The following is a 16485-nucleotide window of genomic DNA, read 5'->3' as shown; positions in this document are numbered from 1 at the left end:
CGTTAAACATTAATAGTTACCAACCTCTATCCGCCTGGCGCCTGGCATAGTGATAGGAGTTGGGAGGTACATGGTATACACGCAAAGGTGTCTCATAAGCCAAATTGGCTGGCCCTTTCAAAAGGGGTGACACTATAATAAAAAAGACCTTTACCCTTTACATGATCAACTCTTACTATGATCTCTTTTGAACCACAGGCCTTGGTTGTCAGTGATGTCTGACATGGTCATAATTGACTGTGACACCCCCCCCCCCCCCCCCATCCCCCGGTTGGATTGGACAAAATTCAAGGGAAGTAATAACCTTTAAAGGGAGATGATTTCTATACCTGGCAAATGATAAATAGAAATTTTATTTCAATGCGGCGCAGTAGGGGGCATTGTGTTTCTGACAAGCACATCTCTTGTTTTAACTGCAGGGGTATGGGGTTTAATATTTAGTGTGAAACATACTGTCAACTACCAAATTGTTTGAATCATGTCAGTGGGGTCTAAATTTAATCAATGAAACATCTACAAACCAGCTAATGTTATGACCCGATATCTTGTGTGTTAACAGAAGAGTCTCCTGAGGAGGAGCCTCAGATGGGGGCGGGCGGGGAGGTGTCCATAGAGGAGGTGCTGCTGCCTTCGCAGGCTGAGGGGCTGGAGGAGACCCATCAGGACAGCGTGCGTGAGCCCGAGGGTGACAGTACCGGCCTACAGGAGGTTATAGATAACCTGCTGGGTAGGGCGGAGGAAGCAGACCCAGAGTCACAGATCATGGGAGAGATCATCATGGAAACAGGTATGTATCAGTAGGGGAGGGAAGGGGGCATAGAATGGGTAGGACAGAGGACTAACAGGCAGAAGGTAAGGGTAGTTAATGGAGGGAAGAGTGGATTTATAGAGAGGAAGCAGACCCAGAGTCACAGATCATCGGGTAGATCATCATGGAAACACATGGAAGTACAAAACAGTGTTGGAGGGAGGTAGGATTTACAGAGGGTAGGGACTTTCATGGGATAGTGGGTATTTGCCGAGTAATTGGGATGACTTTCATAAGTAAGGGTTTGGGACTTACAGAGTGAGGAGGTATTGGGACAATCGTTGGGGGGGGGGGGGGGGGGGCAACTGACTGGGGACGGGGTGTAGGTAGGGGCACTTACAGGGAAGAGTTTGGTAACTAAGAGTATGGGGCAAGGGGGAGACTAATAGGGGGAATCATGATAACAGAATTGCTTGAAGGACTAACAAGGAGGACTAGAAAGGTTTAGAGAAGGGACTTACAGGAGGGTAGATGGACTTAAATGGAGGTCAAGAGTGGATTTAAAGGGGTAGGATAGTTGACGTTCAGGGTGGAGGGAATAGACTTACAGCCACAGATCAAAGGAGAGATTATCATGGAGACAGGCAGGAAGTGGTTATATAAGGGTTTACATTTGGGTTAAGATGCATAAAACCCCTTTTATTTAGCTTTAATTAAATTGGAAGGATTTATTAAATTTTGAATTATGGTCTTTAAATTTAATCAGAGATGTTAGTCCCTGGGTTTAAAAAAGTTGTCTTATCAGTTCTAAACCCTTTCAGACTCGGTAGCAAAGTAAAAACATCTATATGAAAACAAAATAAGACCAGAACAGCCTGCATGTAACTCTCAGGCTGTTGAGGTTTTATGCTGTTTGATGCTCATCAGAACCTTAGGTTAGGAAATGAAACATTAAAAAGTTGAATCTAATAAGTAAGGTCTTTTACTAAAAAAAATTAATTAGATTTTCTTTGGGACTAAAAGCAGTCAAAATGAGTGTATAAGAGGTAAAGGTATAATATTTACAGAACAGAACAGTTTATTTGCGACATAAGCATATACAGCCCATCGTAAAAAAAACAATAAAGTAATAATGCCAAAATGCAATTAAATAACAACAACAAAAAACATGGAAAGAAAAAGTGAAACTCAAAACTTAGAACAATTTGTTTTTGCATTTTTCTTTGCAAACCTGGATTTTGGATACATAATGTTAGAGAAGGCTTATTCTGTTTTTACAAAGTAAGATAAATGTTTAACATTGGTAATTGATTGTATTACAGACCAGCCAGGTGAGGAGGTGCTGGTAGATGTGGACATAGAGGAGGGAGAGCTGGATGAACACCACGACTCACAGATGATCTCACAGCTCATCTCAGAGGCAGACGAGGACGAGATAGAACACTCACAGAGTACGTGAACCGCCCGTTATATTGAAATTGAGCCTTACTCTGGGAAAACGGGGCTTAGTGCATTTGTATTAAGTGTTGTCCCAGATTAGCCTGTGCAATCCACACAGGCTAATCAGGGCTGACAGTTTCTGCTTTTATGGTATTTATATGCTCCCCCAAATTTTTTTGTGGGGGGGAGCATATAGTGGCCGCTTTGTCTGTCCATGTGTCCATCCGTCCATGCACAATTTTTGTCTGGGCTATTTCTCAGCAATTAATGACAGGAATTCAATGAAACTCTATGGGAAGCTTCACTACCAACAGGAGATGTGCATATTATCAGCCAGTTATGGTCGGATGATTTTTCACAGAGTTATGGCCCTTTGAAATTTTCTATAAACTGTACATATAGTGCAATTCTTGTCCCCCCAACTACTGACTGGAATTCAATGAAGCTTTATGGGAAGCTTAACTACCTTGAGGAGATGCGTGTGTTATTTGTGGGTTCTGGTTAGATGATTTATTTAGAAAGTTATGGCCCTTTGAAATTTTTAAGTTGCTAAACCATGCATCGTATTATTTTGTCCAAAGGTATGCCCCTCAAGACGTTTCCTTTTATCTGAATATATAGTGCAATATTGTGACGAAAAAACCTTTGGGGAGCATCACCCGTCTCCGACGGTTTCTTGTTTTCATTAGAAGGAAGTCTCTTATTAAAAATCCAGTTGAGGTGGAAAGTGTTGTCTGCATAGGCCAATCAGAGATGAGGTTTTACTCAAATGCATTAAACCCAGCTTCCACGAGCGAGGCTCATTTGTATTTAGACTTATTACAAATAGCTCTTGTTTGGTAAAAAAATTTCATTGTGGTTATTTTGGTGAATAGCTAACCGTTTTCTTTTGCAATAACAGTAATTTATCACTTGTTGAGAGTATTGAGATATCGTGCTGAGACTTATGATGAAACTTCTGTAGGTAGGTACCTGATATTGTGACCTTTCTTGATATAGTTTTTTAGTTTCTTGTTATTCTTTGTCTAATTCTTTACTAATACTTTGCTTGAAATGTAATTTTTGTTTTAAATAAGGTATGCCATATTGATTCAAAAGTTTAAACTGTTTGTATTCAGTATCTTGAGTAATCTGGTATTTTTGCACCATTTTGGGAATGGGACAGGGTCCCTTTGGATTGTGAAAAATCACAGCAATTTGACTTAAATTGTGAAATTACTTTTTAGTTTTGTTGTTTTTTGCTAACAAATACTTTAAAATTCAGAATAAAAGTGTTTTTAATATTATATTTATTTAAGTTTGTCCAATAGAGCTGGATGGGAGATGAATTAATTGTTGAGATTTATCATACTTTTTTTTTTGAAACCTTCAATTGAGCATTTTTAGGTCCCATCTGGGATTTTTTTTATTATTATTGGGAATGGACCTTAATAATGGCCCCAAATTTAAATGAAAAAAAACAACACTGCCAACTGTATGTGTGAACAGATCTGACCACCCACATTGTGGATGTGGAGGACACGGCTGACAGTGCCTCTGATACTGATGATGAAGACAACGACAGTGATGACGATGGAGATGATGATGACGATGATGAGGAAGATGATGAGGAGGATGAGGAGGATGAAGATGAGAGGGATGACATTGAGAACGAGGATGAAGACAGTGAGGTGAGTCTCAAATAGCTCCAGAAACAGCCTTCTTATTATCTTGTTAATGTATGCATTTTCAGCCACATCAATGTAAGTTTTGTGTAAACAAATAATGCATAACATTTATCTAAAGTAATTGGTTTGAATTTGTGTTTATTTGTGTCCTCATTTGTTTATAAGTGTTTTGAAAAACATGGCTTAATCCATATGGTAAAATGCCCTCCCAGATTTGCGTGGGCAGTCAGCACAGGCTAATCAGGGACAACACTTTCCGCTTGTTGTATGGAATTTGTTGTTTTAACCCTTTCCTTGACAGCCATTTAGCCAATATAAGCCTCTCCAGTTACCACAAGACCTAGCTGCCTGCTGACCAGTGGCTGATAGCCATCTTATCAATATCAGTACCCCATCTTTACAGGCATTATTGGAAAAACGCTGTTTTATGACCCTCATTGCTTATGAACCTGATATTCTCATAAAAATTGAAATATTATTGAAAAATACACAATATGAAAGTTTAAGCTAATAAAATTTCCTTTCCTGTGGTGTAAACTGTATGTTTCCACCTTAATTTATTGGTCAGTTATAGTCATGCAACGTTGACCGTTGTGTGTTTTAATGCGTTTCAATGCAAATCTACCTCTATGGAAACGCAACCGTCATTGCCTTTAAACTTGATTATCTTATAAAAGTTGAAATATTATTGAAAAACACTCAATATAAAAGTTTTAGCTAATAAAATTTCCTTTCCTGTGGTGTTAACTTATGTTTCTACATTATTTTATTCATCAGTTATAGTCATGTAAAGTTGACCGTTGTGTGTTTTACTGGGTTTAAATGCAAATCTCTTTCCAGCTCATATAGAAACTTTGCGAAGTTGGTGTGTTGAATCAAATACAAATAATTATATTTTGGAATATTATTTTTTAGCTCATCTATTTAAAAAAAAAAAAAAAAATGAGCTATTGTCATCACCTTGGCGTCGGCGTCGGCGTTGGCGTCCGGTTAAGTTTTGCGTTTAGGTCCACTTTTCTCAGAAAGTATCAATGCTATTGCATTCAAACTTGGTTCACTTACTTACTATCATGAGGGGACTGGGCAGGCAAAGTTAGATAACTCTGGCGTGCATTTTGACAGAATTATGTGCCCTTTTTATACTTAGAAAATTGAAAATTTTGGTTAAGTTTTGCGTTTAGGTCCACTTTTCTCAGTAAGTATCAATGCTATTGCATTCAAACTTGGTACACTTACTTACTATCATGAGGGGACTGGGCAGGCAAAGATAGATAACTCTGGCGTGCATTTTGACAGAATTATGTGCCCTTTTTATACTTAGAAAATTGAAAATTTTGGTTAAGTTTTGTGTTTAGGTCCATTTTATTCCTTAAGCCTCAAAGCTATTGCTTTCATACTTGCAACACTTACTAACTATCATAAGGGGACTGTGCAGGCAAAGTAATGTAACTCTGACTGGCATTTTGACAGAATTATGTGCCCTTTTTATACTTAGAAAATTGAAAATTTGATTAAGTTTTGTGTTTAGGTCCACTTTATTCCTACAGTATCAAAGCTATTGCTTTCATACTTGCAACACTTATGAACTATCATAAGGGGACCGTGCAGGCAAAGTTATGTAACTCTGACTGGCATTTGGACGGAATTATGGGCCCTTTATACTTAGAAAATTGAAAATTTGGTTAAGATTTATGTTTTGGTCCACTCTACCCCTAAAGTATCATAGATATTGCTTTCATACTTGGAACACTCACAAACTAAGGGTACAGTAAAAGGACAAGTTGCATAACTCTGGTTGTCATTGTTACGGAATTATGGCCCTTTTTTGACTTAGTAACTTTTAATATATGGTTAAATTTTGTGTTTTGATCCACTTTACTTCTTAAGTATCAAGGCTATTGCTTTCAAACTTCAAATACTTTCATGCTATCATGAAGTTACTGTACCTGGCAAGTTGAATTTTACCTTGACCTTTGAATGACCTTGACTCTCAAGGTCAAATTATTAAATTTTGCTAAAATTGCCATAACTTCTTTATTTATGATTAGATTTGATTGATACTTTGACGAAACTACTCTTACCTGACATACCACAATAGACTCCACCCAAACCATCCCCCGTGCCCTCCCCCCCTCCCCCCCTCCGCCCTCCCCCCCCTATTTTTTTTTTTTTTTTTTTTAAGATCATCTCACAAATGACCACCACACCCTCACACTATACCCCCACCCCACCCCACCCCCCCCCCAATTTATTTTTTTTTATTATTATTTTTTTTTAATCTCATCTCACAAATTACCACCACCCCATCACAAAATACCCCCCCCACCCATTTTTTTTTTTAAACGGTTATGTTTGAAATACCGTCCAACCATCGCACCCAAAAAATACCCCCCCCCCCCATCGCCCCCGCCACCCCCCCACCCCCCCCCCCCCCCCCCCCTCCCCCCGCCCCCTATTTTTTTTTTTTGTTTTTTTCACTTTTTTGGAAGATAATGTAATAAATGTCCACAACCCCACACTATAAACCCCTCTTCACTCCACCCCTCCCTCCTTTGTGATTGAAAATGAGAGTCCCTTCACCTTTGAAAAGAAAATAGATGAGCGGTCTGCACCCGCAAGGCGGTGCTCTTGTTTTTCTTACTTTCCAAACTACAATTTTTCTTTTTTGAAGATTTTTTTATTTTATAAATTCATTCTGCAAGCCTCAAAATTCATGTAAATTCTTATAAATGACTATAGAAAAACACAGAGTTTCTCAAACAACTTCATGCATTTTCAAAATCAATTGTATTATTTCTTATCAAATTCGTACAATACTTGGTATTTCTATTACATTAATTCACCAAATGATTTATAAACATTTAAAGATACCGGTAACACTTTAATTGGATGTTGCATAATGTGCCATGAATATTCATATAATTAATTTGCATTTTGCATTTTATTACCGATCGAAATCCGGCAATGTTGGCGTCTTCAATAAGTCTTCAGTTCGTGTATTTATTTTCAAAATTCCAATTTTAAGCAGCTACTTTATTATCAAATACTCCAGTTTATAATCTGATCGCCGACATATAACTTTATAACCCAGAAGTCGCCGACAAACCCGTGTATTCGTGTACCAAATTACAAAACGCCGAGGTTACATGGCACGCGCGCCAACGTCATCTGAAGACTACTGCTGCGTCCGGTAAACATGTTTATTCAAAGTGTCTAGAACCCGTGTTTCTTATCCCTAAATGTTAGATTAGCATGTGCGCTATTAATTATTATGTTGGTCAGTTCAAAGGCATATTGAAGACCGCAGACTGCGTCTTTGTTTTATTGCCCAATCAAGCACCGATAATCCAATATCCTGTGTATTATGAAAAAAAAACAAAAACACGTGTCGTTTGTAAAAACATTTGAGTGTACATGCCATTAAACATATCGATGTAATTCTCGTATATGATCTCGGAAACAAACATTTACGATATAATGGAATCAAACAACAATAAGAATGAAATCGATTTACACCCAAATCATATTATATCCCTATGGAACGTGTTTATTTTTGCGACATTTTTAACGAGTTATTAATACGTTTTCGGAAAATGTCCAAATTAAATACGGTTCGAGAATAGCAGTTATTTTAGGACATTACGAAATGCCTGAAGTGCGCACATCCCGGAACGTGATTTACGCATGTCAAATGGTAAACCCTCGTCTTGATTGGTCGCCAATTGCATCATAACTTTAAATAGCAACATGACCGGATGTTTGCTCTAAAGTTTAGAAAAATGATGAACGCAGGTGTATATGCATTTCTGTTACACTTAAAACGTCATTTTAAGCATTTAAATATCAAATTAAATCGTGCCGCGTAAAAACGCGTATATATCAAGTAATAGATAGGGTAGTAGAAATGCGTAGATAACAGGGAATCTATACAGGCGTAGATACGCGTATTTGACAGGGAATCGATAGGGTCGTAGAAACGCGTACCTGTCAAGGAAAGGGTTAAGAAAGTATCTAAAAAAGTATTCAGTTTGACAGAAAGCGTTGTCCCTGATAAGCCTGTGTTGACTGCACAGGCTAATGTGGGATGACATTGCGCATATGCAGTTTTCTCAGAAAGAGGCTCATTTAACAAAACATGTCTGTTAACAGCTTATGTTTCTATAAGAGACTGTTCTCATTCTTTGTCATATGTAATCATTCAATTTGTGCATGCTATACTCTTCCCATAAGCACAGTGTTTAATGTGTCTTGTGGAGTAAATATATAGCTACAGGAATGTTTCAGAAATCAAGCCTGGTAGAATACTGCTAGGATCAAGTCTGGAACTACATTTCAGTTTCAATGTTGTTGCTGTTGTAATTTAAGAACATAAGATTGAATGCTATACTCTTCCCATAAGCACAGTGTTTAATGTGTCTTGTGGAGTAAATATATAGCTACAGGAATGTTTCAGAAATCAAGCCTAGTAGACCACTGCTAGGATCAAGTCTGGAACTACATTTCAGTTTCAATGTTGTCGCTGTTGTAATTTAAGAACATAAGATTGAATGCTATACTCTTCCCATGAGCACAGTGTTCAAAGTGTCTTGTGGAGTAAATATATAGCTACACCAACTGTCCAAGAAATCAAGCCTGGTGGAACAACCATGTGGCTCATTTTATGGACTACAACTTATTTGTTATCTGATCTTATATTAATGTGAAATCAATGGCTGGACCTTTTTAATTGAAATTGAATCTTATCTTTTTCCTTCGTTTGTGTTCAGGGATCGGACATGGAGGCAGACAACTTTGACTTTCAACCAGAGAGCCTCCCGCCATTTGGAGGCCGTATGCCATTCAGTCGCGGTTTCACCGATCAGGGGTTCTCCTTACACCCTGAAGAAATACTGGCTGATGGTGAGTTAAAAACGCATCCGTAAATAATTATATAGGCTTACAAAATCAGTGGTTTTTTTCAGTCTCGGGGGAAGGGGGTCGGGTCCCCTGAGAGGGGGAAAATTCTCGCGTAAATGGGGAAAAGGGGGAAATTTCTATGCTTAGTTACAGTACAAAATCAAGTTTTAACACTATAATTCACCATACAGAGGGAGAAAAACATAATTCAAACTCTTTTATTCATTAACATGTTATGTTCAAAGTTTAACATTTATGGGCTTTTCAGCGAATTTATCAATTATTCTGGTGACCTCCTCTTCACCAAGTCTCTCCGTGTGCAGACAAAGTCTGATCAGGGACTTCAGTGTAGCTTCCCCAAGTCTGTTTCTCTGTGGCGTGCAAAACAGGTTGAGCAAACTAAACAGTCTTTCAACACTCTCTTGACCGGACGTTTCTGGCGTTTCACTGCCGGCATTTGAAGAAGACTGACTTTAAATTGTACTTGTTTGAAAAGAATATCAATTTATTTTTTAGTTAAAACAGATTTGTCAATTTTTTTACGATAGCTTTTGTTGTTGTGCGACATGTTGGAATACATATGGTTTGCAGTAGATGTCGTAAAGCGAAAGTCGTGATAGTGAACTACGTATTGTTTGCCGTAAAGGCTAAAATAAAGTAAACACGCGGATGCAGTTCAGGAAAATTGTAGTAAATTCGTAATGAAAGTATTTAAATGAGGTATTGATTAAAATTGAATAACACTTCCGAGAGGGGAATTTAAAAAATATTTTGGGGAAAAATATATACTCTAAAGATGGGGGAATGGGGCCGAATAACGCCGAATATTTCATCAAAAAAAAAAACACTGAAAATGTATGTTACAGTTATTTAGGATTAAGAAAGACTATATAATGGCCAGAGGCCTTAAAAGGGGCAGTAGGGCATCTTTTTATGAAAATTGTTCAGGGCTTTTTTTTGTCCCCTAACGGTGAAACCGGAGGGGACTTATAGGTTGTGCTCCGTCTGTCAGTCTTTTAGTCAGTCTGTCACTAGTCAGTCTGTCTGTCTGTCACACTTTTCTAGATCCTGTGATAACTTTAAAAGTTCATCATATTTTTTCATGAAACTCGAAACATGGATAGATGGCAATATGGAGATTATGCACGTCATTTCATTTTGTTCCTACATCAAGAATTCTTGTTGCTATGGCAACAAATAAAAAAAATCAAAAAAAATCTGACAATGGTGGAGTTTCACTGGTAGGGGACAATATTGCTTGGCAATCTCTTGTCTTGTTTTGGGGAAAGTGGCCTTCCATTTAAGGTGAATTTTTTTTTTTACTGAAAAAGGGAAGAAATTTCCGAAAGTAAGCTTGAATTTTGGGGAATATGGCATCAGTTTTAAGAAATTCTCTTAAGGGAAGGGGCCTTTATAAGGCCATTGCTAAAGAAGGTAAAAACCCTGTTGTTGGATAGTAAACATGGTAAGTTTAAAGGGACGTATGTAACTTTACATGCTGTTACTATTTAATCATCTCACTTGATAATGTGTCTGTGTTGATATGACAGGCTATCTCACTTGATAATGTGTCTGTGTTGATATGACAGGCTATTTGACTTGGTATTGTGTCTATGTTGATATGACAGGCTATTTGACTTGGTATTGTGTCTGTGTTGATATGACAGGCTATCTCACTTGATAATGTGTCTGTGTTGATATGACAGGCTTTTTGACTTGGTATTGTGTCTGTGGTATTGTGTCTGTGTGTCTAGGTGGTATGCATCCTGTGTTGATATGACAGGCTATTTGACTTGGTATTGTGTCTGTGTGTCTAGGTGGTATGCGTCCTGTGCTGATATGATAGGCTATCTCACTTGGTATTGTGTCTGTGTGTCTAGGTGGTATGCATCCAGTGTTGATATGACAGGCTATCTCACTTGATATTTTGTCTGTGTTGTCAAGGTGGTATGCGTCCTGTGCTGCTGGCCAATGCCCTGGATGATGGTGGCAACATTCGCACCTACCAGGTCCCCATCTCCATCCATGATAATGATAACAATGGCAATGATACCGCAGGTATGTAGCATTACCGTACCTAGATGTGTTAGTTTTAACCTATTAATTTTAGCTCTATTGCATGAAAAGCCTAAGGATTATTTGAAACGCTCATGAGTCCATTGCTTGGGACTAGAACCAGTGCATTGATGTCTATAGGGGAAATCTAAAGAACGCTCTGACAATGGGAATTGAACCCATGACCTCCCGATTGTTAGGCAGAAGTCATATCCACTACACCACTGCGACCTAGATGTGTTGTAGACATGATAAGTGCGCTTCAAATTAAGACCTTTCACTAAAAATTATTTGTCGAAAAATTGCAAAGTAAAGGTTCATGTCTGCAACGGCAATTAATTTGTGAAGGTTCATTTTGGTTTAAACAGTGGCACAGTTATTGTGTATACATGACTTATACATGTAGTTGTTTTATAAACTCATTTTAAACATTTGTCATTCATCTTATTTTTAATGCCATACCATGTTAAAGGTGTGTATGTTCTTACAGCTTTTGTTTGGTGTTTGCAAGCCTTTTCCTGGCCATTTTGGTAAAAAATTAAATTTGGGGATTTGGTTTGTTTTTGCTTGAAAAGTCTGCGGAAAACTAATTTAATAGAAATTAGTAGAACTTAATCATATAAATGAAAGTTATATACTTTGTTAGACGTAATTGCAATATTATTGAGAATTATAGATACCTCAGTAAAAGGCCAGATTTGTTTCAGTTTAAGCGTTGTTGTTTACTCAAGTGTATTACTTGAGCCTTGATCTGGGATAGCAGGGCTAATATAAATGCATGTAACTAAAGTGTCAACCCAGATTTGACTGTTCAGTTTCCGTTTTAAGTGGACTTTTGCTAAGAAGAGACCGCTTTGCACATTAAATACCATAAAAGCAGAAAGTGTCTTCCTTGATTAGCCTCGGCAGACTGCATAGGCTAATCTGGGATGACACTTGACGAACATGCATTAAGCCCAGTTATCCCATCTTTGACAGCTCCCACAGTGCCCCCAGCACCAAGTAATGTGACCATGATCCACCCTCTACTGGCGCGCCAGTCCGAGACCCAGTCCAGCTCCGTGTACCGACTGCAGAGCCGGGGCCGGGGTCGTGCAGGCTTGTGGAGACACACACCCGGGACTCAGACGATAAACATGAACTTCCCTCGCCCACCCAACCCACCTGTGATACTGCAGAGGTAAGATCAGTCAGGGTGTGTAGCAATAGTGGCACAGTAAGGATAGTCCCTGGGATATGTAGCAAATGTTGGCTGTTGATTTTGTATACTGTACAGGGCTTTTGACCTTCTGTGAGAATGGCTGTTGTTCACACTTTTGGGAAATTCTGACTCATATTTTCACAATTCCTAGAAGTTTGCTCAAATTTTTACAATTTCAAGAAGTTTGCAACTCAAATTTTCACAATTTTAGAAAGTTCCCGACTCGTGTTTTCACAATTTTGAACAGTTTGCAACTCAATTTTTTACAAAATGGGGGGGGGGGGGGGGGCAAAGGCCACTTCACAAAAACAGCAAAAAAAAGCCTTGCTGTTAAATCAATGATATTTGTTGGCCTGCAGTTTCGTGGTTTGGAAAAAAGTGTGTTTTATTTGGTGGACATGTACATGCGTGGATTGTGATTTTGGAGAAAAAAGAGAAATTTATGTTGGTCATTTTCTGATGTGTTTAACCCTTTCCCCCTCAGAAGCAAAGTAAAAATGGCTATGTGCAAACAGCATAAAACCAGAACAGCCTGCCAGTAACTCACAGTCTGTTCAGGTTTTATGCTGTTTGCTGCTCATGAGGATCTAAAGGTTGGAAATGAAGCCTTTTAAACTTGAATTTATTAAGAAAGGACTCAAATTTAATTTAATTTTCTAAAAGACTTCAAATGTGTCAAAGTGCGTTCCTGAGTGGTAAAGGTTTAAATTGGTAGATCGGTCACCCACAAAATCTACGAAAATTAATGTCTCACAAGTAATTAAGATTTACAGTGGTCCACTGGTATCATTAGGACAATGTTATCTACTGGTTCATCTTTTTATATATTTTTTTTGTGCACTTTTGAATTGGTATATTTTATTTTTTATTACTTAAATATTTATGTTGATTGGTGTAAATGGCATATTGACTAATAAAGTTATGCTATACTCTTCCCATAAGCACAGTGTTCAATGTGTCTTGTGGAGTAAATATATAGCTACAGGAATGTTCCAGAAATCAAGCCTAGTAGAAAACTGCCAGGATCAAGTCTGGAACTACATTTCAGTTTCAATGTTGTTACTGTGTTAATTTAAAAACATCAGATTGAATGCTATACTATTCCCATTTACACAGAGTCAATGTGCCCCATGGTGTTAACAAATAGCTACATGAATGTTCCAGAAATTAAGCCTGGTTGATTTTATTTTGCAGATTTGGCAATGTAATTTTCATGTTTACTTTATGAATGCTATACTCTTCCCATAAGCACAGTGTCCATTGCGTCTTGTGGAGTAAACATATAGCTATATTAATTGGCTAAGCAATAAAGCCTGGTGGAAAAACCACTTGGTTTAAGTCACGGTCTACATTTATTGTTCTCAATCACAATTTTAAGGTTTGCTCAATAAATGTACTTCTAACGCTGGATTGTGTCTGTCCCCTGTGTGATAATGCTTGCGATAATTTATACCAAATTATAAGTTTGAACCTTTAAAAGTCAGCACTAATAAGTCTTAGAAGGGTTAATGAAAAACAGACCTTGGAAAACTTAAAAAACCCTGATGTCATGTCTCAAGTCAAGGCCCTTGATATTTTTTAGGGATGCAGGAGGTCAATTGTTTACGTACTGAACAGTATGTTTATTAGTTACATTTTCTTGTAAAGGTTAACCTCAATAGTAAAAAAAAAAAAAAAGCATTTCCTTTGCATCAAATCAATCATACAAGTGTTATTTCTTGTGCTAGACCTACTGCCAGTTAACACTAGCCTGCCAAATACATGTGCCAGATTACTCAATAAATTGTCCATTTGGGAATAAAGTATTTAAGTATTTTATTTAAGTATTTAAGTAACCAGTCCTTTATTGTGACAAAGGTATATGATAATATTATAGTTGTCTACATAGGCCGTGCTCTGTGAAAAGCATTTCCGTTGCATCAAATCAATCATACAAGTGTTATTTCTTGTGCTAGACCTACTGCCAGTTAACACTAGCCTGCCAAAAACATGTGCCAGATTACTCAATAAATTGTCAATTTGGGAATAAAGTATTTAAGTATTTTATTTAAGTATTTAATTAACCAGTCCTTTATTGTGACAAAGGTATATGATAATTTTATAGTTGTCTTCATAGGTCGTGCACTGTGAAAAGGGGGTTAAATGCATGTGCGTAAAGTGTTGTCCCAGATTAGCCTGTGCAGTCTGCGACAGCTATTTAGGGACGGCACTTTCTGCTTTTATGATATTTTTCTTTTAAAGAAAGTCTCTTCTTAGCAAAAATCAAGCTTAGGCAAAAAGTGTTGTCCCTGATTAGCCTATGTGGTTTGCACAGGCTTATCTGGGATGACACTTTATGCACATGCATTAAACCCCTTTTCCACAGAGCATGGCCTATATTGTTTAGTATGTACTCGTAGAAGTCAAACTTGGGATCAATGGGGATTGGGGCTATTGGTGTCGACTGTATTTCCACATTTTATATATAGGTGAATGGATATTGTTTCGGTGTTGTCCTTCCTTTTGTCTTTCCGTCCGGCACTTTTGTGTCCGGAGCCATATATTGGAATTGCTTTGGCGGATTTCATTGAAAATTGATATGAGTATATATATAGATATACATATGATGTACACCAAATGGCTTTGTACACCATCTGTTAATAACGAAGTTATGGTCCTTTGTATCCTGAAAAAATGCTTTTTTGTGTCCATAGCCATATCTTTGAAGTGCTTTGTCAGAATTCATTGAAACTTGGTATGAGTATATATATGGATAAGAGTATGATGCACACCAAATGGCATTGTATACCATTGAATAATAACAGAGGTATGGCCCTTTGTATATTGAAAAAATCTTTTTGGGTGTGTCCGGAGCCATATCTTGGAAGTGCTTTGACGGATTTCATTGAAACTTGGTATGAGTATATATATATATATATGGATAGAAGATGATGAACGTTGACGTTGTCCATCCGTCCAGAAAACTTTTGTGTCTAGAAGTATATTGGCAGGGGATATCAATTAAACAAATTTGCTTTTTTAAATAGCAATAAAAATCAATAATGATGTTGATCTGCTAATTTGATGTTCTGTTATTCAATAGAGAAAATAAATTGTTTGCAAAAATAAAAGTTCAGAAATATCAATTGCTTGATATTCTTTGTTGAATTCATGATCACTTTTTTGAGAATTAAATATTATTAGCTCATCTATTTTTTGAAAAAAAATTATGAGCTATTGTCATCACCTTGGCGTCGGCGTCGGCTTTTTTGACTTAGTAACTTTTAATATATGGTTAAATTTTGTGTTTCGATCCACTCGAAGTATCAAGGCTATTGCTTTCAAACTTCAAATTCTTACAAGCTATCATGAGGTTACTGTACCTGGCAACTTGAATTTTACTTTGACCATTGAATGACCTTGACTCTCAAGGTCAAATTATTAAATTTTGCTAAAATTGCCATAACTTCTTTATTTATGATTAGATTTGATTGATACTTTGATGAAACTACTCTTGCCTGACATACCACAATAGACTTCACCCAAACCATCCCCCGTGCCCTCCCCCCCCCCCCCCCTAATTTTTTTTTTTTTTTTTTTTTTTTTTTTTTTTTAAGATCATCTCACAAATGACCACCACACCCTCACACTATACCCCCACCCCCCCCACCCCCCAATTTTTTGTTTTGATTTTTTTTTTTTTTTTTTTTTTTTTTTTTTTTTTAAGATCATCTCACAAATTATCACCACACCCTCACACTATACCCCCCCCCCCATTTTTTTTTTAAAACGGTTATGTTTGAAATACCGTCCAACCATCGCACCCAAAACACCCCCCCCCCCGCCCCGATTTTTTAATTTTTTTTTAATTTTTTTTTCGCTTTTTTGGAAGATAATGTAATAAATGTCCACAACCCCACACTATACACCCCTCTTCACTCCACTCCTCCCTCCTTTGTGATTGAAAATGAGAGTCCCTTCACCTTTAAAAAGAAAATAGATGAGCGGTCTGCACCCGCAAGGCGGTGCTCTTGTTTTTTTTGATGATATTACTAGAAGTATTATACTGGTACTTTGTACTGCCAATAACCTTAAAATGCACTTTATTATCCATCGCCAAAGGGGGAGGGATATAGAATTGGCGTCTGTCACGAACCGTTTATGGCTATATCTCAGGAATGATACAAGATATAAACATAAAACTTCAGTGAGAAGTACAATGCACAACAATCATAACCCTAAACTTTCTGAAATAAGAGTTAGTGCCCTTTGCTTTTTTGTATAGTGTAATATTTTAGGGCTATATGTCAGAAACAATATAAGATATCAACATGAAACTTAATGGGTGTAAAGATATCAATGAGGAAAGTGCCATGCATAAGAACCATAACCCTACACTTTCTTCAATATAAGTTATTGCCCGTTGTTATTTTTGTATGATATAATGTTTGAGGGCTATATCTCAGGTACGCTACAAGATTTCAATATGAAACTTCATA

General features: G+C 37.4%; 1 protein-coding gene across 19 annotated transcripts in view; it reads left to right on the top strand.

Annotated features, from left to right (window-relative positions):
- Positions 1 to 16485, top strand: part of LOC127859027 (E3 ubiquitin-protein ligase HUWE1-like) — a 187591-nt gene that overhangs the window by 117525 nt on the left and 53581 nt on the right. For all 19 annotated transcript variants that reach the window (XM_052396422.1, XM_052396431.1, XM_052396417.1 and 16 more), the window contains 6 exons: positions 560 to 787; positions 2071 to 2199; positions 3677 to 3858; positions 8622 to 8754; positions 10696 to 10809; positions 11785 to 11986. In XM_052396422.1, coding sequence (XP_052252382.1) covers positions 560 to 787; positions 2071 to 2199; positions 3677 to 3858; positions 8622 to 8754; positions 10696 to 10809; positions 11785 to 11986 — 988 coding nt within the window. The remainder of the gene's footprint in view (positions 1 to 559; positions 788 to 2070; positions 2200 to 3676; positions 3859 to 8621; positions 8755 to 10695; positions 10810 to 11784; positions 11987 to 16485) is intronic.

The sequence above is a fragment of the Dreissena polymorpha genome, chromosome 1, assembly GCF_020536995.1.
Source record: "Dreissena polymorpha isolate Duluth1 chromosome 1, UMN_Dpol_1.0, whole genome shotgun sequence".
NCBI classification, from domain to species: Eukaryota; Metazoa; Mollusca; class Bivalvia; order Myida; family Dreissenidae; genus Dreissena; species Dreissena polymorpha.
The sequence above is the reverse complement of the archived record's forward strand: the minus strand, read 5'-3'. Positions and strand labels throughout refer to the sequence as shown.